The sequence below is a fragment of the Periplaneta americana genome, chromosome 9 (assembly GCF_040183065.1).
Source record: "Periplaneta americana isolate PAMFEO1 chromosome 9, P.americana_PAMFEO1_priV1, whole genome shotgun sequence".
NCBI classification, from domain to species: domain Eukaryota; kingdom Metazoa; phylum Arthropoda; class Insecta; order Blattodea; family Blattidae; genus Periplaneta; species Periplaneta americana.
The window spans coordinates 18,223,811-18,251,743 of NC_091125.1; the positions used below are offsets into that span (position 1 = coordinate 18,223,811).

The 27,933-nt window shown below is 35.6% G+C and overlaps 3 protein-coding genes and 1 long non-coding RNA gene across 5 annotated transcripts in view; 2 read left to right on the top strand and 2 right to left on the bottom strand.

Moving 5' to 3' along the window:
- LOC138705805 (CD2 antigen cytoplasmic tail-binding protein 2 homolog) overlaps positions 1–4,418 on the top strand; it is a 106,290-nt gene extending 101,872 nt beyond the window's left edge. Inside the window, exon 6 of the transcript XR_011333792.1 lies at positions 3,086–4,418. The gene's annotated coding sequence lies outside the window, so the exon portion shown is untranslated. The remainder of the gene's footprint in view (positions 1–3,085) is intronic.
- The window catches only part of LOC138705808 (uncharacterized), a 102,882-nt gene that overhangs the window by 37,227 nt on the left and 37,722 nt on the right, over positions 1–27,933 (bottom strand). Inside the window, exons 2-3 of one of the 2 annotated variants that reach the window (XM_069834466.1) lie at positions 19,501–19,674; positions 18,946–19,249 (exon numbers count right to left, since the gene is read on the bottom strand). The exons of the other annotated variant lie outside the window; for it this stretch is intronic. Of the exons in view, the coding sequence (XP_069690567.1) occupies positions 19,036–19,249; positions 19,501–19,674 (388 nt within the window). The 3' untranslated portion in view covers positions 18,946–19,035. Of the gene's footprint in view, positions 1–18,945; positions 19,250–19,500; positions 19,675–27,933 lie in introns of those variants that run through there. 2 annotated transcript variants of the gene reach the window in all.
- LOC138705809 (uncharacterized) lies at positions 17,058–17,865 on the top strand. The gene is made up of 2 exons (XR_011333798.1): positions 17,058–17,199; positions 17,541–17,865. It is a non-coding gene; the product is annotated as an uncharacterized lncRNA (long non-coding RNA).
- LOC138705804 (myb/SANT-like DNA-binding domain-containing protein 3) lies at positions 17,193–18,941 on the bottom strand. The gene is made up of 3 exons (XM_069834458.1): positions 18,369–18,941; positions 18,018–18,188; positions 17,193–17,673 (listed from the first exon to the last, which is right to left on the bottom strand). The coding sequence occupies exons 1-3, from the start codon at positions 18,630–18,632 to the stop codon at positions 17,254–17,256; spliced, it is 855 nt and encodes a 284-aa protein (XP_069690559.1). The 5' UTR covers positions 18,633–18,941; the 3' UTR covers positions 17,193–17,253.

Consider the following 27,933-nt stretch of genomic DNA (forward strand, 5'->3'; position numbering starts at 1 on the left):
CGCTGTCTTGTATCCCAATATTTTTGTACGATGTTATCTTGTTGTAGCAATGTTTTGCATCCCTTGATGTGTTCGATGTTCATTTCTTCATTTGCATTACACAATACTGTACACGGGCTGATGTATGTTGAAATTCCTATCCTGTTCAGGTGGCTTGTCAAATAATCATGACATGACTTGTTATCAACCTGATTTATGAGGCCCTTGAGGGATTATCTCGAGGTTAACCATTCAAAATTTCCAGGTTGTATCATTTGCTCCATCCGAATTTTATTGTTTTGGGCAGATCTGAATTTACTTAGAAGTACTGATTAGAACTGATCGAACTGATTAGTTGTTTTACAGAATAAAATGGAAGTCTGTTATTGGATTGTTGTAAAATTTCAGTTCCCTTTTTAGCCAAAAGTCTGCTGTTTCATTTTCCTTATGTAACAATGGGAAGGAATCAACTATTTTTTTTCTGTAGTTTAGTTAGATAATGCATCTTTTTTTATAATCTTGTATTTTAGCCTTTTTTGTGGTCTATTGTAAGATTATAGTCTGTATGGCTGCCCTTCAATCTGATAATTAGAATTTATTTAATCTGTATAAGAGATTTTGCAAACGTAATATGTAAATAGCCAGAAATGCATATATAGATTGACAAATCGAACTCAAACTCTGACAGAGTTACTACGTGAGTGCTGGCTGTCTTGGAGAGGAGCAAGTGAGAAAGCACGGGGGGAAGGGAGAGAGCACTATGCACTGTGTACTTGCAGGTCCACTCACAGTTTGTCAAACCTGCTAACAAAAGCTTTAAAAGGTTGACTAGTTGCCTGCAATGCTATCATAATGGAACCTTCCTAGCCGACAGAAGAGGCAAAAATGAAGAATCCGTTATTGTGGTTATACTGGAGAGTGGTTCTTCTATTGGTCACGATGCCCACACGCACCCTCTCAGATATTTACATGGTGATTGGTGACTGAATGACGAGGAGCGAGGGAGAGAGAAGAAAGAAAGAGAGAGATTCCAGAAGTTGGCGTATTTTACGGGGTTTCACTTGAAGTTGTCAAACTATAGAGTGTTAGTTGGTAGGCCAGAGGGAATAAGACCTTTGAGGAGGCTTAGACATAGATGGGGGAATAATATTAAAATGGATTTGAGGGAGGTGGGATATGATGGCAGAGACTGGATTAATCTTGCTCAGGATAGAGATCGATGGCATGCTTATGTGAGGGCGGCAATGAACCTCCAGGTTCTCTAAAAGCCATTTGTAAGTAATAGGCCTATGTAAATAGCAGTAACTTAAAAATTTGTTGTATATTCTCCTACATAATAGTAAAATGAAAAGACAGGACATATTCATCCCAGTTTCTGCACCTCTTGAATATGACATAAGAGATTCATCCGTATAAATTTGTGAACACTCCGTACGTGTGTATCTTGTCTCAATTGTTTCTATAGCCATAATCTTCAAACCTAGTATATCTGTAGCCTACATATAATATTTGTTTGTAGTTTATAGACATTACTTCAATAGTTTCTTTAAAGCTGTAATGATATGTATTGAAAACTCACTTTACAACATTTTTTGGTGTCTAAAAATTGCATTAATATTACTGCCAGGATACAAACGAACGTGATGAAATAGAATGGCGAAGTGTTTGGCAGCAAAAATATATATTTTTCTTGTTTTGTTTTTTCCTCCCAATGTATAAAGACCATTATTTCGATATGTAGACAGTGTATATTTCATATGATATGCAAGTACCTTCGTTCCTTCACAGTTCATGACATTGTCACACAGAATATATGATGTTTCTTTCAAATAATTCACAATTTAATGCACATTAATTTTATCTTCCATTGTTTTATATGAAACTTTTCATAGCCTATTTTGGGAAAGCTATTGATTGAATTCCCAATATGCTCAGTCAGTTTAAGAGAGCAGTGTATTATGATAATAGATGTTTGAAAAAATTTTAGTTTTGTCCTTTAAAGAGAAAATTTGGTACGAACAAATGTAACTTTTTTTCCTCAAAATACAAGGAGAAAATAGGGAATACATAAACAAAGAAAATACAAGACGATCAAGGTGAAGACAGATGGATGGGCAGGCAGGCAGATAGATTAATTTTTTCCATAATATTCTTACAGTTGCTTTATAGCATAGAATATAGACTAACATATCCATTTCTTACGTTTAACATATAAAAATGCAAATATAAAATATATACAGAATTAATACCGATACCTTAATAACAATAATATATTATACAATGCAATATGTTTACCATTTAATAGTACTAAAATATTTACTCAGTACTGTGAAATGTCAAGAATTCATCTACAGAATAAAATGTGTGAGATATTAAGTAATTTTTTAGTTTCACCTTAAATAACGCAGTGATTTGGTAATGATTCTTAATGTCTTCAGGAAGACCATTGAAAATTTTTATTGTCATGTAACGCACTCCCCTTTGATAGCATGATAAATTTGATGATGGTGTATGAAAATCATTCTTTCTGCAGGTATTTGTGCTATGTATGGCTGAATTAGTTAGAAAATTTTCTTTATTACGTAAGAGGAAATTTATTAAAGAGTATATGTACTGATTTGTTAAGGTCAGAATCTCTCATTTAAAAAAAAATGGTCTATACAGTTCTCTAGCCATTGCTCCAACTATTATTCTAATTGCTGAGGAGACAAGGAGAACAAGTGTGGGTTATTTATAATAATAATAAAAATAATAATAATAATTATTATTATTATTATTGATACTAATTTATTTATTTATTCTGGTAAAGCTAAGGCCATCAGGCCTTCTCTTCCACTCCACCAGGACAGTGACAGTTAATTCCAGAGTTAGTCCACTGTTGTAGCTGAAGAGTTAGCGAGTCTAACTCCGAACTCAGCGCGCACAGGTTCGATTCCCGGTCGGGACGAGATGCCTGGGTAAGGTTTTTACGGGGTTTTTCCCTCACTCCTATAGGTGAATATCAGGTAACTTTATCAGGCGACTGGAACCCCACTCAACTTCGCCACTTCCTTTCCTCCCCTATCATCCTTTCATTCATCATCCCGTTGCTTCTTCTGGTTTTCAGATCGTTCTACAGGCGGCCCTCCGAAGCTCCTGGCTCTCTCAACCGGCCTCTGTGGATTGTATTCAAGTGATGATGGATAGCTTCTGCAACGGAACCTGGGGCAAACCTTCTCTGTGGAGGACTTCTGCCTCAGACCGTTAAGGGAGCCTTGGAGGGGTTGCCGGAGCAGGAGTGGTACATGGACTTTGTTGGCTGTTGTGACCGATAGTTAAGGGGGTCAAGTGGTTAGGTCAGTGCGCGTAGGGGATTGATCGGTGGGCATGCAACTCATCCCATATAGGGGGTGTACAATAGACCTCAGGTCGTAGTGCGTGGGATGTTCCCTCCCTCCCTTCCTCCTAACAAGAAAAAAAAAATCCAGAGTTATCACTGATAGGCACCTCCTGAGGAGAAAGACGTAGTTCTACGTGGACAGTGGATACAAAGGAGAACAAGAGGGCATACACTCATTCATTCATAGGGTCTGCTGGGGCCTTCGCTATAAGTTCTTTATCAGGACTGGATAGCAGAATCGTGACATCATACAAATGGGGCATGCTCTGCATGCCATTTCTCTTGAGTATATTTAATAGCGGTGCTTGGCGTTATTTACTCTAGTTAATAGTAAATTATATTAACAAGACAGTAATCAGCATAATTATTATTTTATCTACTACTACTACTACTACTACTAGTATTGCTACGTACTGCGGTTGTTAAACGAGCGTTGATTGACTTCTTTTCCTATTGTGGATATATGCATGTTCAGGAGTCTTACATGTCGTACCAACATATCATACGAGACATTACAAACGTTTCACGCTAGTTTGCAATGTTCCAGCGGCATAGAAATTCGGCCATTTTCATACCTCAGGGAAGTGTGCAGGGATAAGAAAATGGAGTGTTATGACAGGCTAGGTTAGTTTAAACTTTTATTATGTAAGGCTAGGTTAGTTTAGACTTATTATGTCTTACGTACTTATCTGTGACAGGATAGGTTACGGTAGTTTAGGGTTTTGTTATGCCTTGTATAGGCAAATCTGTGTTAGGTTAGTTTAGGCTTTTATTATGCTTTGCATATACGAAACTGTGACAAGTTAGGTTAGGATAGTTTAGGCTTTGTTATGCCTTGTATAGGCGAATCTGTGAAAAGTTAGGTTAGTTTAGGATTTTAGTGACAGGTTAGATTAGGTTAGTTGAGGCTTTTGTTATGCCTTGTATAGGCGAATCTGTGAAAAGTTAGGTTAGGTTGGTTTAGGATTTTAGTGACAGGTTGGGTTAGTTTAGGCTTTTATTATGCTTTGCATATACGAAACTGTAACAGGTTAGGTTAGGATACTTTAGGCTTTTGTTATGCCTTGTATAGGCGAATCTGTGAAAAGTTAGGTTAGATTAGTTTAGGCTTTTATTATGCTTTGCATATACGAAACTGTGACAAGTTAGGTTAGGATAGTTTAGGCTTTTGTTATGCCTTGTATAGGCGAATCCGTGAAAAGTTAGGTTAGGTTAGTTTACGATTTTAGTGACAGGTTAGGTTAGTTTAGGCTTTTATTATGCTTTGCATATACGAAACTGTAACAGGTTAGGTTAGGATAGTTTAGGCTTTTGTTATGCCTTGTATAGGCGAATCTGTGACAAGTTAGGTTAGGTTAGATTAGTTTAGGATTTTAGTGGGTGAAACGAGCGTTGAGCGGATTCCGCCGATTTTGGAATAGACATCGACGTACTTGAACTGCCAACATAGAAAACAAAAAATCACACTCAATCGCTTTCACCTTCATCTTGACGGGATAATAAAAGCCTAACCTAACCTAACCTAAGTGCGTCGGTGTCTATTCCAAAATCGGCAGAATCCGCTCAACGCTCGTTTAACCAAAGATAGACTTAAGTTATTTCTTAAATTTTCTGCGGAACAAATAACAGCAACTATGAGTATTTCTATTACTTAAAGCAAAACCGTCAAGAATACATGGCCACATCTCATATCAATTTATCAATATTAAGGTACGGTCACACGTCGCTACTTTTGCAGCGCTACTTTTATACTGCAGCTGCAAAAGTTGCGTGTCGTGTTCACACGTAAGCCAAAAGTAGCACGCTGCACGCTACTTTTTGTGCTGCGCAACCCGACTGCTGCAAAAGTTGCAACAGGAGGTTGCGAGTCTGTTCACACACAAGGCGCTACTTTTGCAGCCGCAGTCATGCTGCAGGTTCCCATCTCAGTGTTGACTTCTCAATATAGCCTACATTTTGTGGTTATGTTCGCATTATTAAGAAACTCATGCGAAAGCTTCCTTATCTATTATTTGCTTTTCTGTCGTATCTAGTACTCAGAAATTGACATTATTTTTACTATAAAGCTTTTAAAAACGCCTATATACTTAAATGATAACCAACAGTATAGCTATTCACGTAATCAATGTTGGCAACCCTCCTGTCTGGAACTACCCTACGGAAAATTTAAAAAATGAATTATATCGTCAGTAATTATGCTCAGACTGTGTTGTGTATTTAATAACTGTTACAAATAATTTATTTTCATCACATTTAACATTAAAATATATCCAAACAATGCACCCACGGTGCATTTATTCTTTGTTATAAATTGAATTGTGAACTGCAGAAACCCAACAAGTCATAAGTAGTTTTTCTCAAATTCAGTTATTCATATAGTTGTAATATTCATACATAGGCCTTTGAGGGGTTGAGGCTCAGTGTGCATTTCACAATGGCAATAGCTTAAGTTACAGTGAATTGCAGTGAGGTCGCAAGTTTAGGGCATGTGGAATTTTTTAGTACCGGTAATTAATAAAAAGTCAGTTTGCTTTTCTTTCTTTTTTTACAGGTTTACAGGAATTTGAAGAATTACATGTGCTATTCACACAATTTGTTAGTGTTAGTTGGGAGGCCTGAGGGAACAAGACCTTTGGGGAGGCCGAGGCATAGATGGGAGGATTATATAAAATGGATTTGAGAGAGGTGGGATATGAAGGTAGGGACTGGATTAATCTTGTTCAGGATAGGGACTGATAGTGGGCTTACATGAGGGTGGCAATGAACCTCTGGGCTTCTTAAAAGCCATAAGTAAGTATGTATTGGCACAATTTAGTATGTTTGTGTACTTTTTTCAATGTCTTGGTTTATATATGTATGTATGTATGTATATGTATATATATATATATATATATATATATATATATATATATATATTTATTTATAATATACAAAAATGGCCTTCTCTGTCTTCTTTCCTACCTAAAATTGTTTTCAAGAAATAAAATGATTGTTATTGGTCGTGTATTGCTGAAATCCCACATGTTCAGGCAATTCACACTTTTTTCCAGAAAATAGTAAAGAAAAAAATTGAAGTTCGTGTATGTCATACATGTCGTAATATTGAAGGTAATCAAGATCATCAGTGTACGTCTTGTGCATTCTTACAATTGGAATTGTGTAAAGTTTCCGCTGAATTGAAGACTGCGTGGGAAATTATACGGATTCTCCAAGAAAATGCAAACCAAATAGCTACCAACCAAGCCCACACAATGGCGCCTAGGCATAATGTTTCCACTGTTGAAACTTGGTCTCAACCTGATCGAAAAAGAAGTAGAAATATTCGCACCAGCCTTGTGGAAAATATACCCACAAGTAATAGATTTACTCCTCTACAATACGAAGAACGGCATCAGATGAGTGAAGAAGGGAAAAAAGTTGATGGAGAAGGAAGTAGGCCAATAGCAGCGAAAGCAGTGAAGCAAACCAGTTCCAGTAGGCCTAATTTTAGCACACGTAAAAAACATAAAATACTGGTAATAGGTGATAGTCATGCCAGAGGGTGTGCATCTGAGCTAAGGTTACATGTGAATAAATATACGGAAGTGAGTGGTTTAGTAAAGCCTGGTATGTGCCTGGACGTTATAACAACTTCTGCAAAAGAAGAGATGAAGAAAATGACCAAAAAAGACACGGTAGTGATCTGGGGAGGTTCCAATGATATAGCCAGGAACAACACAGACAATGGACTACGTCATCTACAACAATTTGTGGAAAGAAATGACCAAACCAATATCATAGTAATGAACGCTCTACATAGACATGACCTTCCTACAACATCATGTGTCAACAGTGAGGTTGTAAATTTCAATAGGAAACTGAAAAAGAGACTAAAAGTGTACAATCATGTAAAGGTAAATGAAATAGACTTAAATAGAGACAATTTCACTAGACATGGCTTACATTTGAACGGTAAAGGAAAGGAGGCAGCAGTGAGAAAAATAGCAGCGATATTACATAGCAAGTTAATACTCCCGAGTACCCCCATTGCTCTTCAGTGGAATGACGATCAGTCCCAGGGATTGGATCAGCCAAATGATGAGACCTGCACGAGAGCTTCTTCGCGATCTAGTAAAGCACCTGCTCGTCTTCAGGATTCTTTATGTCCAAGTTTATCCCGGAAGAAGAGACAAAGGAGTCTGTCAGAGGAGAAGCTGTCGTCACCTGGACTGGATTTGAATTTGGGGGAATTGGAACTACCTCTTCAATGGAAGTCCGACTCGATGGTAGATAATGAAGAAAATCGATGCCTCCAAGAAAGTCTTCAGAGCCCGGAAGCGGCAACTAGATCCTCGGCTCGACTTGTGAAGACGCCTGCCCATCTACGTGATTTTTTATACCAGGGCCACTCATGGAGATTGGAACCACAGACCTAAATAGTGCATGTAAACTTAGCTCTTTCTCATTTGCTGATAAAAAGACTTCTTATAATGCTAACAAAATGGCCTCTGTCACATTAATGCATCAAAATTTTCAGTGCATTAGAAATAAGCTGTATCAATTAGAAATAATCATAAACCATGATTTAAAGAAGTTAGATATCTTATGCTGTACAGAGCACTGGCTAAACACAAAGGAAATAACATACTGTCATATTCCAGATTTCAACCTTTCAAGTTACTTCTGTCGGGACACTTACAAAAATGGAGGAACAGCTATTTTTGTGAGACAACATTTATCACATATAGAAAAAAAGAATACGTATTATCTAAACCAAGACAAAGTATTCGAACATGCTGTGACTGAAATTAGCGGTCAGGATTATAATTTAACTGTAGTGTGTGTCTATAGGTCCCCAGATGGCTGTATAAAAACCTTTTTAGAAAAGTTTGAACTTCTTTTAAATCACCTAAAAAGCAAAAAGAAACAATTAATTTTGTGCGGTGACTTCAACATAGATTTTTTAAATAGTGATGCTACCATAACAGAATTCAGATCGCTAATTCGATCATATAATCTGATAGAAACAATAGACACTCCAACTAGAATAGCCTCTAATTCTAAAACATGCCTAGACCAAATAATTATTGACCATGATTCTTATCCATTCTCAGTAGGAAATATTGATATGGGTATCGCAGACCACAATGCTATATTCTTAAATATTTATGCATTTGAAAACCCTAAACCAAATAGCATTAAGCCAATTACGTATAAAAGATCTTTTAATGATGAAAACGTTGAATATTTTAAACGTTTGCTAAGCAAAGAAAATTGGATTGAAGTAACCAACTTAACAGATGTGGATGCGAAAACAAACGAATTTATAAACTCAATAACTCATTATTTTGATGTTGCTTTTCCACTAAAAAAATGTACACTTACAAATAAGCAGTTCAACAATTCAAAAAATTGGATAACGAAGGGGATTGTAACTTCTTGTAGGAGGAAAAAGGAGTTATATAAATTGTGCCAAATTACAAATAGCCTAGATCTTAAATTACATTATAAACGATATACCAGCATATTAAAGAAAGTTATACATGCAGCTAAACTGAAATTCAATGGAGAATTCATTATGAAAGCACAGAACAGAGGTAAAGCTATATGGGAAGTTGTAAAGAAAGAAACTTGTAAAAATACCAAAGTCTCAAATCAAGACTTTTCAATAATACATAATGGTCAAACAATTCAAAATTCCTTCGAAATAGCTGAAATTTTTAATAAATTTTTTGCAAATGTAGCAGACAATCCTAATAACCAGGTAACAGGTAGTCAGGAAACAACCTTACATGGAACAGGAAATGTAAACACCATATTTCTATATCCCGTGACTGCAGATGAAATTCTCGATATAATAAAAAAACTAAAAAATAATCTTTCCTGTGGACCTGATGACATTCCGGATGGTATTGTAAAGAAATGTGCCGTACTACTAGTAGCTCCACTAGTAAACATCTGCAATTCATCTTTAATTAGTGGTAAATTTCCCGAACAATTCAAACTCGCAAAAGTATGTCCTATATTTAAGAAGGGATATAAACAAAATATTAACAACTATAGGCCGATATCTCTATTATCTACATTCTCCAAAATCCTTGAAAAAGTTATGTATAATAGATTAGTTCGGTTTTTAGATTGCAATGGTGCACTATCTAATGCTCAATTTGGATTTCAAAAAGGCAAAGGAATTAATAACGCCATATTCACTTTCACGGAATTTATTCTAAATTCAAAAGACAACAAGAATCAAACAGTTGGGCTATTCCTGGACCTGAGCAAAGCATTTGACACAGTTGACCACATGATACTGATCCAGAAACTACAATGGTTTGGCATAAGGGGGTTAGCTAAAAGTTGGTTTGTTTCTTACCTAAGTGCAAGGCAACAATTTGTTGAAATAGGCTCAATGAAATCATATCCCACTATCATGAAAAGCGGGGTGCCCCAGGGTTCCATACTTGGCCCAATTCTATTTCTCCTGTATATAAACGACCTTCCCTCAAGGATAACACAAGCTAAAACCGTTCTCTTTGCAGATGACACCAATATTGTTTTCAATGCTCTTGATAAAAATAATTTACAGGAGAAAATAAATGAAACCTCAAGACAACTAGAACAGTGGTTAGCTAGCAATAGACTAAAACTGAATGTCAGTAAAACCGTTTGTATGTATTTCAGTCAGAAACAACTACATGACTCCATTGAAATACTACTTAATAATACTGGAATAAAGGACGTCGATTGTACAAAATTTTTAGGGATATGGATTGATTCCAACCTCACGTGGGAAAGTCATATTCAATTCTTAACTGATAAACTAAGTCGTTTGTGTTATGCTTTCCGTGTCCTAACCAATATAACTCCCAAGGAACTACTTAGAGCAGTTTACTTTGGCTATGTTCACTCTGTATTATCATATGGGATAATTATCTGGGGGTCATCATCAAAACTTGCACAAGTGTTTAGACTGCAAAAGAGAATATTGAAAATTATAAAGAAAGTACCTATTCGCTCGGATAGTAAAAAAATATTCAAAGAGTTTGATATTTTGCCCCTACCTTGTATTTACATTCTTGAAACAGTCTGTTTCATCCACCAAAATTATGATAGTTTTAAAATAAACTCTGATTATCACAACTACAGCACAAGAACATGCAATAATTTACATTTTAATCATCATAGGTTATCCAAAAGTCTCAATAGCTTATCACATACAGGGATAAGACTTTACAACAAACTCCCTGTTGAAACTAAAGCCCTTAGCTATGCTAGATTTAAAAAGTCAGTGAAACATATTTTACTTTTCCACATGCCTTTTACTGTCAATGAGTATCTTAGTTTAGCACTCCAAATTTAGCTTACAGTAGTTAGTATCTCCTTTTGTGTTTACTGCTCTTCTTTTCTATCTGATTCATGTCTGGGGTGAGACTGCCCAAGAGGATAAGGAAACCAAGAACCTTGTACAAGTAATGGTCTGAAGAAAACTGTGGAGAATTAACTTCATTACTGAATGTATTGATTGTATATTATTTGTATATTATTGTAGATATCTTGTATGTCGGAAAAACATGTATGTAACCGCATATTTATTATGTATTCACTCTGACGATGCCATGAAATCATTGTATTTCCTAAGGCTAATAAATATCTATCTATCTATCTATCTATCTATCTATTAGAATTTATTATTATGCTTTAATAAAGAAATAATCACTTCGAAATACTAAACGCTTATGAAGATAATCAGTTTTTTGTATCACCTAAAAAATTTACTCTGCAATTCATGATTCAATTAGTAAACAGTTAGCAGCACAAATTCAAGAAAAGACTTACCTTCATTCTATTCAAGCTAAAATTCGACTTAATACAAGTATTCGGTATTCAAATACATTCATCTGGACCAGAGAACAGAATCAAGAGAATATTCTGCATTGCTTAAAATATAACTGACCTAATTATGTACATGAACACATCTCTTATCAATGTATCTTAATGTTAATTCCTCACTTTTAATGCACCACAATTAACAATGAACATATTTATTTTAAAGGTTCCTGGCTACAGATTTAGGATGGCACATAATACTATCAGTGGATTTATCCCTGAAATCTATTCATCACTGTAGCCGAAATTCTTGGTATTCCCAAATAAAGAAGACTGGGCTACCATTGCACACAAATTTGAAACAAAGAAACAGTTTCCTAATTGCGTGGGTGCATTAGATGGGAAGCATGTGAGGATGCAAAAGCCAGACAACAGTGGATCTTTATATTTTAACTACAAGATGTATACATCCATTATCCTCATGGCACTTGTGTCTGCAGATCTACGTTTCATTGTCATTGACGTTGGATCATTTGGGAGGAACAGTGGTGGTGGGGTATTTGTAAGTTCTGCATTTGGGGAGAAAATAATTAATAAACAGATAGGCTTTCCAGATGATAAGCCACTGTACACTGGAGGACCAACTTCGCCTCATGTGATAGTGGCCGACAAGGCATTTAGATTACTGCCTAATCTAATGAAACTGTATCCAAGGCGGGGCCTCACTCCTGACAAGAGAATATCCAACTTTCGATTGTCACATGCAAGAAGCAGTGTAGAGTGTGCCTTTGGACTATTGGCTTCCAAATTTAGAATTTTTCATACACCTATATCAGTTAAACCTGAGAATGTAGACAAAATAATAAAAAGGCTACGTGTGTTCTACATAACATGATATTGGACAGAGTTGGGAAAGTGTGTGATGAACTTTTGCCTTTGTGAACCTAACCAGTGAGATACAGAGCAATACAGAAACAAATGTGAATGCCTCAAGTCGTTGCTCACGAGAAATTAGAGACAGATTTAAAGAATATTTCAACAGAGACTATGTTACACAAGGGGAATAGACAAGCAGTAGAGTTTTAAGACTCTTAACCATTTTTAAATTTATCATTTACCGGTACCATTTTGGAGCAAATATATCAGATATTGTTTGAACATTATGCCTGACAAATCATAATTAATATGGTAAGGAATTGCATATAGAATATGATAATAAGATTGTAATTACTGTATTTATTTGGAGAGTTTAGAATAAAGCCCAGTTCAGACGGTGTGTGTTTCTGTGATGGATTCCAAGGTGGCTGCACGGATGGGTCGCCTGCGTGGTCACTCACCGGAAGTAATGCGCTCTGGTGGCTCCGTGGATGGTTAGCTTGCTGGATTTCGAGGGTAGGTTCCTTGCTATTTTTCGTGATGGTTTGCAGGCTGGAAACCAAAGACGATCATATAATATCACCACTGAAACCATGTCGCCATGTTCGTTGTTTTCCAACTAAACCTGTTTTTTCTATATTTTCTAGTTTCTAAGAAACGACAATTAAATATCGGACTTTAGCTGTTTTGCACTTATGGCTTAATTACTTTATTACGACATTTACTACTGTTAATTTAGGACTTTAGTTGTTTTCCACTCACGGTTTAGTTTCTTTCTGACCATGAGTATTGGCAGCAGATGAAGCAGCAGATGATTTTCCAATTTGAACTGTGAAAAGAGCCAGCTCCGTGTGAACAACTACCATCACCGTAGGCAACACGGGAGCCAGCCAGTCAGCACGCAGGCTACCCATCCGCACAGCTACCTTGGAATCCATCACAGAAACACGCACCGTCTGAACCAGGCTTAAGTTAGGTTAATGCATGTTTCCTTCATTTATTTAATAGTAATTTATAGTATAAGAGTGTAAAATTGGATTTTATAGCTTGGGCGATAATTTCCACGAGTGCATAAAATCTCTTCACTCTCATGTAAAGGTAAAGGTAAAGGTATCCCCGTAACATGCCATGAAGGCACTTGGGGGGCATGGAGGTAGAGCCCCATGCTTTCCATGACCTCGGCACTAGAATGAGGTGGTGTGGTCGGCACCACGCTCTGACCGCCTTTTACCCCCGGGAAGGACCCGGTACTCAATTTTATAGGAGGCTGAGCTTCACTCTCATGTGCTATACAATATTTTATCCATTACTGGTATCTAAATTCAATTTTAAATTGTACGCCTTTTCTTTGTCATGTATTGTTTGTGAACAAGTTATAAATGAATGAATGTAAGTTATGGATTTTATGGTTGCTAATGTGAAATAGTAATATGCATTACAAGAGCGGTATGTTGAAGTTTTCATGTTCGAAGAAAAGTTTGAAAAGTGAAACATAGTTTAGCTTTTTTAATTTCCGAGAATTGAAAGAAAACATACCGCTCGTGTATCGTACATTATTTTGTGCGAAGATCGTTTATTACATACCTGAAAGAGGAATTTCTAATTAGTTGCAATGAAATCTCCATCTTGGTTTCTGTTCAATGACGGCAATTTTGGAAAACAAAAATATCTATCTTCAACATTGTTGCTTTAAAATTTTTTTCTGTGTTTACTATACTCCAGCAGGCCGTGATATACGTCTGTCTTTTTTTCCCCCCCAGTCTATAAATGCGAACTTAAAACAAACGGCTTCCTTAATGTTACATGCATCACGAAATGCAGTAACTTTAGTGGAGTTTTAGAGTTTACTTAATTTTTGCAAATGTATAAAAACAATAATTAACAGTGCAATTTAGGTGAAATTGCAGTGATAAGTTTCCAATTTATAATTATTACTATATTGAATGTCTCTAAAAATAATATGTTAAAAGCCTAAAGCAGTAAAATGAATATGTCACTTAAGCGGTAAGAAGAGGGAAATTGTTATGTGTCTTTCGGTTGGGAATACTGAATGTGGAATTTTAGACTTACCGCGGGTTGGTTTTGTGCGGAAACCAAGCAAATACGCACGATCTCGCACAAAAGTTTTTAATTCAGTGCTGTGTAAAAAGCCATTGTTTAGGTTGATAAGAACAATGAAATTAAGACCAGTTTTGAAACCAGTTATGAATAAAATATTTAATAGTACTAAGGCATTTGTGTAGTTCATTGCATATCACTGCAATGTATATTTGTTTGTAACTCAAGTGATGAATTTTATATGCATGTAAATCGAATTAATCTGTTTGTTATATAGTGTATATTTTTATAGAGGCCACTCTGATTACCTGGTTGGTTTTTATCCCCCTCCCCCTTCGAGTTATTTTTTTTTACCACCTTAAAGCAAATTTCAAATAATCTATGATGAATTCTTGGCCTCAGCTCATTTCGCCAAAAATTTGTGTAACTCTTGAGTTTTTCTACATTTTAAAACTTCAGTGCTAATGTAAGTTCTGTGGAATACAATAAGTGTAGTGGAAAATAAATTAAAGTGCAACTTCGCTAATATTATGAAAGGAAAAAAATCAGCTCGGTCTCGATCATTACACTGTCCCAGCCACCTTAAATGAGTAGCTATATCAAAACAAACTCGTTATATTAGTGAGCAAAATAAAATTTATCAATATGGTACAGTATGCATTCCTTTAACATTTAAGAAGTCTTTGTATTACACCAGTGTATTAATACTGAAAGTAAGATATTTGTGTTTTGAAAGAAAATTAAAAATCAGTATGATAATAATGAACAAGTTTGAGTATGGTACCTATTGGCTTCTTGCTGTTCACTAAAAATTCTCCATTATTAGATCCTACATTTGAGAGCTGATGTAGAATTTTGAGGAGAATTGTGAGTATAAGTAAAATGTGTTGATTTATTTGTTCTGTTCAATGCTATAACTTACGATATCTTGATCGTGAAATTTTTCGTCCTAAAAGAGCTGTCTAGACTCACATGACTAAAAATTGGTATTTGGTATTTTATTAATAACTAACACTTTTTTTTTTTTTTTGCAGAACTTTCAAAATATAACTTTCAGTTCACAACTAGCTATTATTACCTCAACCTCAAGTTCTGAATTAAGAAAGCTCTTCCCATACTTACTGAGTGAAAGGACTTGATGAATTCTCTAGTTTTAGAATTAATTTATTGAACTTTAGAAATCATGCTGAGATATTTAACTTCAGTGTTGAGTGTAAAACTTCTGTTTCATAATATTCTGATAACATTGAGAATAAGCCTTACATATGTTCTGTTTGTTTCCTTATACTGTATATTGAAATGTTTTTATTCTCATTGTTACAGAGACTTTGTCACGGTGTTTCACGATAAAATAAAGTAGGCCTACCATATATATTTTCATAAACTTATCCTAATGTAAACTTACTCATTATCAGGGCAAGAACTTTAGACAACTTATAGGATATACCAATGCAGTATTAATAACAATATCATTGTAACATAAGCAAAATAAAAACTATTATGACTATTACCTAACACCGGTATGACCTATATAGACTAGGTTGTAATCTGATATAAAATGTTCAAATATTATGTATGAATATCTTGCCCTACTCATTATATCACAAAAAAATTGTTACCTTTGACTTCGAAATTCAATCTGGAAATATAAGAAATAAGGAAGCATAAAAATGTAACGTAAAAAGAAGAAATTTAACAACACTATTTTTTATTAAACACTACCTTCATCATCTAACATGGTGTTCAGAATTTCTTGAACTCTAAGGCCCAGTTGCAGAAACACTGATCAAAATATGATTGGCGATCGAGGAGGGTTTGATTGGCCATCAGTTCTATTTCTGTTGCAGAAAGAACAATCAGTATTTGATCGGAGATCAGTCTTCCGTCAGATTTGATCAACAGATTTTCGCTGGTTAAGTGACTGATCACTGATCAAGTATATGTTGTTCTGTTCATTGTGCGTACTGTAATTTATATAACAATTAGTTACAGCGTAATAATATTGTTTTCGACGTAGTAATGGATTCTTCTGATGAAGAAATTTTCGAACAATATGAAGAAATATTATTAAGAAGACGGCATTTCCGCGACAGACATGAATTGTTTTTTATGTATAATGAGAGAGAATTTGAACAGAGATTTAGGTTAAGTAAGGATTCGTGTGTTTTTTTACTTTCGAAAATTGAAGCAAATATATGCAGACAGACAAATAGAAACTTACCACTTTCTCCTATGAACCAACTTCTAATAACGCTGCGATTTTATGCTGTCGGAACTTTTCAAGCGGTCTTGGGTGATCTTGTTGGGGTCCACAAATCAACTATTTGCCGAGTAGTAAGGGATGTTACACATGAAATTGCTTTGCTTTCGCAGGATTTCATAAAGCCTCCAACCTCAGACAGGGAACGACTTGAAATCCAGAGAGAATTTTCAGCCATGTCAGGATTTCCAAGAGTCATTGGATGTATAGATTGCACTCACATCCCCATCCAATCACCTGGTGGAAATGACGCTGAACTTTATCGCAATAGAAAAGGTTTCTTTTCTGTGAATGTACAGGCAATATGTACACCATCATTGAAATTCTGGAATGTTGTAGCCCGTTGGCAGGGTTCTACACATGACAGCACAATATTTTTAATGAGTAGGTTACGAGCTCAATTCGTAAACAGAGAGATGGGAAATGGAATTCTTTTGGGTGATGGAGGCTATGCATGTTCAAATTTCTTGTTGACTCCCCTAGCAAACCCCACGACAGAAGCAGAAGAGTTGTATAATTCAACACATATATACACTCGAAACTGTATAGAGCGAGCATTTGGCGTGGTAAAAAGAAGGTTTCCATGCTTATCGTTGGGTCTCCGTTTCAAGTTGGGAAGGCAACGATCAACAACACTAGAATGTATTGTTGCATGTTTTGCCATCCACAATTTATTGTTGGAGAGAGGAGAAAATAATCCCCCACCTCCTGATGAAGATCTCATTGCAAGATTCTACCCACAAGCTGATGAGGGTGAAGCACCTATGGGAAGAAGGAGAAATGGAGGGAACACAGTCAGAACTACACTAATAAATACACACTTTACAACACTGGCAGAAAGGTGAGCAAAATACTCGTAATTAATTAGTTCTTTTATTTTTGATGCAAACTTTATTTATTTATTTTCTTTGGCTAGAATTGCCCTTTTAATCTCTAACTCTACTTGGGCCACTTGTAGATTAGTTTTTAAAATTTCCATTTCCATTTCATGTTTTTCGATCAGAAGTCGACACCTTAATTCATTAAAATCAGTTTTACTGGACGTATAGTCTTCCAGCCTGCTTCTTTGTGATCTTGATCTGGGCCTAATTATTCCACTCCTGCTTCCTGTCAGTGGGTTTATTGGTGTAATTTCTGATGACAGATGACGACCTGCTGACAATGAATCTTGTTGATTTGCAGAAGACGGGGACGGCGGAATAGATGAGGCCTCATCTCCATATTTGTCCCCATTGACATCATGACCAGAAGTTGAATGCAAACGAGCAGGGTGCACTATAGACACAGCTCCATCAAATAAAGTTTCATGGCTATCCTGTAAAACAAGATGAAGTATACAATATAAATACACAAACTGGAAAGTTATTTGTTTTGTGTTTGAACTGAATGGCACTATTTAGCCGAAAAATTTCCTTAATTTTTTTTGTTAATGTATTGTTGTTTGCTGTGAGCTGGTTTCTTATAAAATAGGGTTATAAGACTGTAAATAAATTAAAGGCAAAATGAAGTTCATCTACTCCAATTATATTTCCATTTCACCACCTCAATCGATATTTTTATATTCTGAGTGATGGGATGATGATGGATAATGTAGATGGATATTTTTTACTTTTTTTAGGCCTACCCAAATTATGTCAAACTAAGGTTATATATTCTTACCTCCAGTATATTGCAATCCTGTTCTGTTACTTGAAAAACTTGGTACTGGCCATCACTGTCACAAGGATTATTCACAGGTGCAAAATGGGAATTCAGCCTGGATATTAGTCTTTCGCCATCTGCATCTAGCTTCCTTTTAAAAGTTCCTCCACCAGTTTTGTAGAGCTCTGCCTGGAAAAAAACAAAGATTCAATGTAGATCAAGAAACTAGTTAGAAGAAAATAATTATGAATTTAAATCTCCCTCTATATTTTTGAGACGTAATAATATTTATGGAATGCCACAAAAACGTAACTGTCCATTAATAAATCTAGAAATAGGTAAAAATTATACGTCACAGCTTAGGCCTACCTTATCGTCAGCTGCAAGTTTCTTGGTTCTCCTTTTGTAGTTTTCATATGCAATCTTTAATTGCTGGGGTGTTCTTGCGACCTCATATGTAGCTTCATTAAATTCTGAAGCAATTTTCTTCCAGGCCTCCTCTTTCTGCTTCACCCAAACACTATCTGTCTTCTTATTTTCAATGATATGCATAAAGCTCTCTATGATGTTCAATAAGAGGGCTCTATCATTGTCAGAAAAATTGGGCCCCCTTACGTTTTTTGTTTGCTTCATAGTCTATACAAATACAATCCGCTGTTTCCCTTCTACAAAAACAACAAAACAGCAAAGCATTCACTTGTTTTCCTATTCACCGCCTACTAGATGCATACGTTTCGCGACTGTAAAAGAGCATCAAATTGGCTGTGGTTGCTAAATAGCGATGTTGTCAAATGTTTTTCTTTCTCAAATCAACAATTAGTAAATTGAGACAAGTTGATTGGAGATTTACGTTTGTGCAACCCAATGAACAATCAAATAAATCAGACATCAACTGATTGGCGATCAGGGACTGATTTGATTTGCGTTTCTGCAACCGGGCCTAAGTTTGAAGGCCCTTCGACCTCTTTCACTAAGTTTTTCCACATCCTCGTGTAAACTTTCCAGAAATAACATGGTTGAAGTTTTTTTTTCCCCACTATGTAGTTTTTTTTTTTAAGTATTCATTCAGCACACCATTGTCACTTTCCTTCCTCTTTCTAGAAGCTCTCCCATTCGTACTCGTCGAACTGGAGGTGGCAGCAGAAGTCTCTTCCAATAGAAATTCCACGTCCTGTACTTCCTCCTCTACAACCTGTGAAGGTACTTCTGGTATGTCTGGTGCTACTTCAGTAGGGGTGTTTGTAAACGAACTGGAAAGAATAATGATATCTGATATAATATACCTTGTTTATATAATCTTCCTCATTTTTTTTTCACTAGCCAAATACATCTAATTGCGGTAGAGATCCAGATTAATTTAGTAGGTTAGGAAAATTAAAAGAACATAACCTAACTTAAATTATTCATAAACTACACTAAACCTAACCTAACATAAATTAATAATAAACCTAGCTGAACCTAACAACCTATTGGGATGTGGATATTTATCTACATTTCTTACAGGCTTAGACCTATAGAAGAAAAGAAAAATATTTTATCTTCTTCCAGCAACAAATGGCTCCAAAAAATTGATGGCATCAACGTATACAACCACTTCTTTACTTCCGATGCTCCAGAGCCTGAGGGGAGCACACTGCCTCTTCTGCTTCTATACCCGGCCCGGCACAAGTCTTTGCTGAAACAAAGAATTACATGTCATGCAATTGTTCACATAGCCTACTCTTTGTGACTAAAGAAAACAGAGTTGTCCATTAAATGTGTTGACTGAGTGATAGAGGTTAAGTATATGGTATTGCTTTTGATTATGTCATGAGTATAATTACTATTCTTATACAGGGTGATTCACGAGGAAAGGTAAAAAATTTAGGATACGATATCTTAGGCCATTTTGAGTGAAAAAGTTCATATGAACATAGGTCTGTTTTCGAATGATGGCAGAGCTAGATGAATTTTTTTGGTAAAACGTCTCACCCCAATGTGAATCAGACGTTACCATATGCTGCTGATATGAGACAAGGTCACCCATTGATCGCAATGAATGAGGTAACACTGGAATCTGCATTGTGAGCGATGTAGATAAGAGAAGGGAAACAAACCGGGTGGTGAGGCATTACAAATGTCACAACAAATACTCTATCACTTATCAGTTCACAGCAGTTCAGTCAGTTACCTACAGTACAGTAGTTATACAGATACAGTTATCGGAAGTGTTAAGTTGTGTTTTTCAAGATGCCTTATAAGTTTTCGACTACAGACTATGCCGATATTGTGTATGTTTATGGTTTGTGCAATGGAAGTACCTTGCGTGCCATTGCTGAACATTAACGACACTTTCCGAACAGAAGGGTACCATATCGAAGAGTATTTACTGTCTATGAGGTTGGATGAAAGACTTGGTATAGCAAAGGAACGGGGAAACGAGAGAAGCATTAATCAATTGTATTTTGGATGCGACATAAAGAACAACATGCAACTCTCCCGAGCGATAAGCGCAATTCACGCCCGAGCGCAACAGTGCATTGAAGCAAAAGGAGGTACCTTTGAAAATGTGCGAAAACATCGACCCCCGACATCTAGAATATTAGGTATGTATGCATACGTGAATATTACACTTGTATCTGTTTTACCTCTTTTTTCGTGTTATATGCAATTCTATGTTTTTTTTTTTGGTGATCAATAAGATCTCCCAGCTAGGTCCAATGGACCCGTCGACCAACAGCAGGTGTGGTCCTCCAGACATTCTGGGGGTTGTGTGTGAATGAAGTAGCCACCAAAACGTTAAAATATGGTGTTCACTTAAATCGGCTACAACTTGCCATTTTTCAGTGGGTGGTCATGATAATATCTTTGAAAAGTATTGGAGTGCAAGAGGTCAAATGACTTTATTGTCAAACGCCTGGCATTAGAAAACAACAACAACATGTTTTTTTTTTTATCTGTACTGTCTATTATAATTGGGGCTTTGTCCTGTTATGGACATAAATAGATAAATAAATCAGAAACTGTTTTGTGTTGAGAAATTCACTGAATTATTGCTGTGTGAATTTTCTGTTTTGCATGTATTTATCAACATTCACATCACGGTGTAGGCACTGAACAATATCACTTTCCGAATACAGAACCAATAAGTTTGACAATCGATCCTGTGTCATTGTTGACCGAAGCCATTTGTTTATTCTGCACATTGTTGAGAAAGTCCTTTTGCATGTTTCGCAGTTTTAAGGCAGCTTTAATGCTATTAACATTTGGAAGAACATCAGCTGTTATTTTATCCAGAAGTTCACTTATTATTACTTGCAAAGTGTCCTCTTTGAGTTTAGTGCTTACCACATTCCTAGCAATATCTATATCAGCTTCTAACATTCTCTTATTTGTTTGTGGCACTGAATAATGAATGATCAATAAAATATCTTGCGCCTTCTCAATATCTCAATCTCAAAAATTCTTCACATGACATTGCTAATATCATACCTCCATCTGAAAATCTTATTTCTGCTAATAGCATGTCAAGTACAGGGTAATACAAACACTTAAGCTATTTCTTACTCTGTGTTGATGCGCTGTCAGCCCTTCCTGTATCTTTGCCCCACAGTTTCACTAACAATATAGTCATCAAATTTTTTTTTAAATTGTGCGAGGTCGTTTTAGTCTGTATTTACATCTTTCTTGCTCTGTAAATGTGTCATTTTCTTTCAAAATATCTTTAGGAAAATGTTGTAAATTATTATTGTTACAATATTCTATTACTTCTTCCCACATCTCCAACCACATCTTTTCATTCCTACTTGACTCCAAATTTCCAATAGCCCCTTGAACTGCCAGATTGCAGGAAGCAATACATGAATCGAGACGCTGTAGTGATCTACGTACAACATTTGTATTTGAAAAATGACGTTCTAAAATATCAGAAACACAAGGAAATCTGAGGATTGAATATTTTGTAGCAGTTCTTTAGCAATTGAACATCTTGGGTGTCTTAAGTTACTAGATGTATTCTTTAGCACCCTTACTATTGCAGGATATGTTGCTTTAATGGAAATCAAAGCCCAGCGAGTATCACTGAGTTTGTTGATTTCATGCTTATTTATTTTAAGCTTTTTCTGAATATCCACAAATTGCACATGTGTATCGGGATGAGAGAAAATTTCATATAATGACTCATTATATTAAATCCATAACAAGCAAGTAGAAACTATAACAAGATTTAATTTGTGAGCCATGCAGTGTATGTAAGATGCATACTTGAGGTTTTCATGAACTAAAGCCTGCAATCCACTATTAACACCCGCCATAACAGCATCATAAGATTGCCCAATCATTAATGCTGTGATCCCCAAATTCTTAACATGTGACTGAAATTATGTGCACTACCAGTACATGAAGTTCCTAATAAGTTTTCCTTTACAGCAGATCCCTTAGCTATCTAACACATATAGCCTACTCATCTCTTGGCACTTATGAGACTTAGCTTCATCCACAAGAAGTGCATAAAACCCCGCATCATTAATTTCTTCAACAATTTTTGTCACTGTTTCATTATAACATATCTCTAACAATTCGTTCTGTACAGTTCCACTGGTTAGATTATAATAACAACTGAATTTACTTTTGAAATGTTCGTGTTTCGAAAAAATTTCACATAACTCCAGAAAGGTTCCTTTACTGCACGATTATTCAACATCATTATGTCCTCTTATACCTAAACCCTGCTTTGCTAAGTACAACAGTATGTCAATTATCTTAAATAAATACTGTCGATTTTTGTTAATCAGATCCTTGTGTGAACTGAAAATCTGTGTGATTACTGATGCTTACAATGTTCCATATTAGTCCATTTAGTAACTGAAAACAAATGAGATGAACTTATCGCGTGTTTACTAAGTTTTTCTGATATTTTCTTCCAGTTGTGAGTGCCCTTTTTGGTAAATACACATTCTTTACCAGAACTCGAAAATTGTCTGCAAGGAAAACAAAATACAGCATCTTTCTCCACATTGTACTCTAGCCATTCAGATTTATTGTACCATGAAGTTGTAAAACTTCTCTCAATACCAGCATATTCACTTTGGGGAAACTCCGAGACAACTGGTCTGGAAGTGCCACTAATAAGATTGCCAAGATCAGAAATATCTACTTCACTGACTGCATGGTCACTAGCACTAGCAATAGGTTGATCATCACACAGTACTGGTTACACTAGCATTAGCATCAGTAGTGATGCTGATAGTGATAGTGATTACTTATGTTGCAACTGGAGCATTTTTAACACTAGTTAACCCATTTTTAGATTTTTGTACACTGACAAAGAATGAACGAATGTCTCAAACTCATTGCCCTGAAATCTCTCGCACAGCTGGCAATCATAATAATGGTGTATTGACGGTACAGAGTCACAGTTCCGTGTTTGTTGTGCATTGTTGTCACTGATCGGTATTTTTATAACATATTCACAACAATATATTGAAAGTAAAATTGTAACAAAATATACAGACAGTTTTACATTTAATTTATCTGTTTATTTCAAAAAGCAAGATATGAAATATAAATTCAAATTATTTTATTTAATCTCGTCTTTAAGTTTATTTACACATTATACTGGAATCACTTTTCTTTTTTTCTGCATTGTTGTGCAGTATGTTATTCATATTTCTCCAATGCTTCTATTCCTCAAATGATGTATAGAAATTCTTATACATTCAGAAATTTAAAATAAATATTATAGTCCAGACACATGATCTAAAGACTTAATTCGTCAATTTAAGTACAGAAACGTAATCAGAAACAAAACCAAGAAAAATCTTTTGAATGCAGTATTTTCTAACATTAATAAAAAAAAAATAGGAGTTCAGACAAGTTTGGGGGGGGGGGCAGTGCCCCCACCATAACTCCATCTATGGTCCTATATATGTCATTTCAAACTTGAATTTTAAATTTCTGACCACCCAGTTCCTCTCAGGTTATAACATACCGTAAAATGCAGGTGATCACTTAAAACAGATAAACTTCACTCTGCTTGGACTTAGAAAGTTGTTTCAGGACTTAAAAGAAAGCTAATTCATTGTTCAACAATTTTGAGTGAGGAAATTAAAAAAAAGTAATGTTTCATTTATTTAAAAAATAAAAAAGCTATTTTAAAACTATTTTTTTATAATTATATATTAGAAAAATCATAAAAATTGTAAATTAACAGATAACAAAATTCCATCTCTCCAAATCACTCGTTCGTAGGCTATGTCTTCATCATGCCATGCATATTTGAAGTATTTATCTTTAATGGCTACAGAGTTTTTACAGTTTCATCATCATCATCATCATTGGCTCAACAACCCATTGAGAGTCCTAGCCTTCCTCAGTATTTTATTCCAGCCGTCTCTACTTCTGGCCTTGACTGTCCACATTCGTGCACCAATAAAGTTGGCATCCTCGTATACATTATCCTCCCATCTGCTCCTCGGTCTTCCTTTAGATCTGCTTCCTCCAGGATTGGATGTAAAGGCTCTTTTAGCGGGTCTAGTATTGTCCATTCTTACCAGGTGTCCAGCCCACTGCAATCGACCAATTTTAATAACTGTTATATTATCTGGCTCCTTAAACAGATCGTATATTTCTTTATTATATCTAATTCTCCATTCATTATTTATTTTGACGGGTCCATAAATTGCTCTCAGAATTTTCCTCTCGAAGATACTAAGTCTTCTGATGTCCTGTTTGTTCATAGTCAAGTTTCCGAGGCATATGTCAACACCGGCCTAATAAGCGTCTTATGTATTCTTATTTTACTTGAGATGGTTAAGAATTTCGATTTAATATATTTCAGTAATCCAAAGTAACATTTATTTGTTATAGATATTCTTCTCTAAATTTCAAGACTGATGTTGTCATTATTGATCATGGAGCCAAGATATATAAATTTTTTTACATATTCAAATTTGTAATTTTCAATTGTAAGATAAGTTGGTGCTTTATTAATAATACTTCCTTTGCGGATGGAGATCATGTATTTAGTCTTGCTCTCATTAACTCTCAATCCCATTATCTTTGCTGCCTTTTCCAGGGAGATAAATGCCTCTTCTAGTGCTTTCTGTGACCTAGCAATAATATCTAGGTCGTCTGCGAATGCCAGAACTTCAACAGATTTATAATAATATTGTATTAGTTGTCTGTATTCCTGATTCTCTTATCACTTTTTCCAAGGCTGTGTTAAATAGCAAGCAGGCCAATGCATCTCCTTGTCTTATACCTCTGTTGGTTTCAAATTCCCCTGATAAGTCTGACTGGATTGTAATACAGTTTATAGTTTCTTTCATTGTCATCTGGGCTAGTCTAATGAGTTTATTAGGTATTTTCAGTGCTGCCATTGCTTGATATAGTTGTTGCCTATTAATAGTATCATACGCCATTTGGAAGTCAATGAATAGATTGTGTGTCGTTACATCGTATTCGTTAGTTTTACCTAAAATTTGTCTGAGTGTATATATCTGTTCTATTGTCGATCTGTTGAGCCTAAAGCCACATTGGTAGTTTCCGATTTCTCTTCCTGTATATTTAGATAGTCTTTTATAAAGAACATTTGAGAGAATTTTATAGACATTGCTCAGCAGACTGATGCCTCTATAATTGCTACATTCCAAGGGGTTCCCTTTTTTTTTAGTATAGGACATATAATACTGATTTTCTAATCTTTTGGCATGGTTTAATATGTCCAAACTACTTACAGACCTGTTACTAAATCTACGTATTACTCTGTGAAGAGATTTATTAAATCTACATACTTAGACTTTAACAAACAAAATTTGATAACACAATCCCAAGGGAAAAAATGGAACTTTCTGCATCAAAATCCACAGTTAATTCCCGATTTACCACGAAAATCGTCTGTAGCTGCATTTAGATTGACAACAGGCCATGATTGTTTGGCTAAACACCTGCATAGAATTGGAATATATCAGTCCCCTAACTCAACTCAAACCAAGAAATGGATTCGGAACACCTCAAAATCTGTTCTTCATTGGCTGGTCATGATAATATCTTTGAAAAATATTGGAGTGCAAGAGGTCAAATGACTTTATTGTCAAACGCCTGGCATTAGAAAACAACAACAACTTATTCACTTCCACAATTAAATGCATACAACTATTGACATTAATTTGCCATAAATGTTATAGAAAGCATTCTATTGGAGGTATAGCCAGTCGTACGTTAATATATTCTTTCTGAATGCATTTTTCAGAGTATGATACAATAAAATTCATCGAAGCTGGGAAATGTCATTTTGAAGTTAATTAAAATAAACTGATTCCTCCTTGTGCAACTAGTTAAACAATACATGAAAAGTTCCTTGTAATAAAGGACTGTTGACTATTGGATGTACTCAATGTCTTCATCTTTACTTTGCTTATCAATAACTGCATTTCGAAGTACACTAGTATTGCACAGTGATTAGCATCTATGGTGACTGTCCATCTCAAATCCTTCCGTCCATCTTTCATCCGCTCGTGTGGCCTCAGAATGGTGCGGCCGCCGCGCGACTGCCGTTCCACAGACATTCCGTTCGTGTGAACCGGGCCTAAAGTGGTGCCCTTCTTTGTCTCACTAATAAGTTGATGTAAAGCAGTGCCCATTCATTTCAGAACATGGTTCACCCATTCCTCTTTCTCAATGGGGTGACTGTCTCCATATACATTTAGCCCGACCAGTTCTTTGAAAGTTTTGGAATCCCCATCACTGAGTATTGTTGTATATCTAAATCCATGGCCAACAGATCTTGTCCACAAGCGTACAGCAGCTTCTCGTTCCATGGCAGGAGAGGAACCAATATAGTTTATGATACAATCTGGTTTATGGCCTTCAAACCAAAAGTGAAATTCTGCACTGTTCTCATGAAGCTTTTCTTTGCTACTGAACATCTTTGGCTGTTTTCGATAAAACAACAAAATCTGTCACATATCCTGTGACTACATCAGTCACACAACCGACACCAAAATTTGAGGTATGGCCTCGTTTGTTCCAAGTACCATCGAAACTGACCATAATATTATGTAGCTTGTGGGTATCAAGCACTTCTTGTCTAGGATAAGCTAGAACTTCTGTACTAGTGTGTGTAGCAGTAACACATATTTTACTTAGATGATCATTGTATGCAGTTTCAGACAATGGGTTCATATCCATGACCATTGCGAAACTTTCTTGTACCATGTAACCTTTTCCAATTTCGGAAAATGCTCGTACAATCCTGCGTTTGACATCAAAAGCAAAGCTTGAAGTATCATCACACTTTACTCTACTTGATGAAGTAACATTTCCTCCAAAGCCACAATCTTCGCATATAAAACCAGTGTGTGACTATAACCACGAGAAGAACTTATTTCAAGATTTGCTCTGCCTCCACACTTACATCCCAGCCTCCCAACTAATTCAAATAGTTTATTTTTAGGTAAAAATAAATAATTGGGACCCTCAATATCATTAAGCCTACCATTACTGTTTCCACATTTTGAAAAATATTAAAAACTAGTCATACCTGTGCGCTTCACTGCAGTTGTTAGAAATAAATATGAAGTAATTACATAATTAAAATAGGACATTTGGTCCAGGGAACATCCGTGTTTGATATGAGGATAAATTGTTTAATATGTTACTTAATTGAAATTGTATTTAAATAATTAAAATACGATCATTTTGGTCCAGAGAGCAGTCATTTCCTGCAAGGATAATTCTTTTAACACGTGCTTAAATATATAACACTGTAAGTTGCCCATTTATCAATCTTCTGTAATAAAGTGTTAAAAGTAGTGTACACAAGACTCAAGATGGACTGTAATATTCCATCTGACGTAGTATTATCGTAATTCATAAAATAATGCTTATTACATTAGCTTTCATCAATATTTTTCATAGCAATGCAGTCCTGGCCTTATAAATGAGAAGAGAAGTG

What these genes read in the sequence shown, in the direction of transcription:
- LOC138705804 (XM_069834458.1), bottom strand. Translation starts at nt 18,632, where the DNA reads ATGAAGCAAACAAAAAACGTAAGGGGGCCCAATTTTTCTGACAATGAT. An exon ending in AACTTGCAGCTGACGATAAG is followed by an intron (nt 18,189 to 18,368) that starts GTAGGCCTAAGC and finishes GTTTTTTTCCAG; the next exon opens with GCAGAGCTCTACAAAACTGG. An exon ending in AGGATTGCAATATACTGGAG is followed by an intron (nt 17,674 to 18,017) that starts GTAAGAATATAT and finishes CTTGTTTTACAG; the next exon opens with GATAGCCATGAAACTTTATT.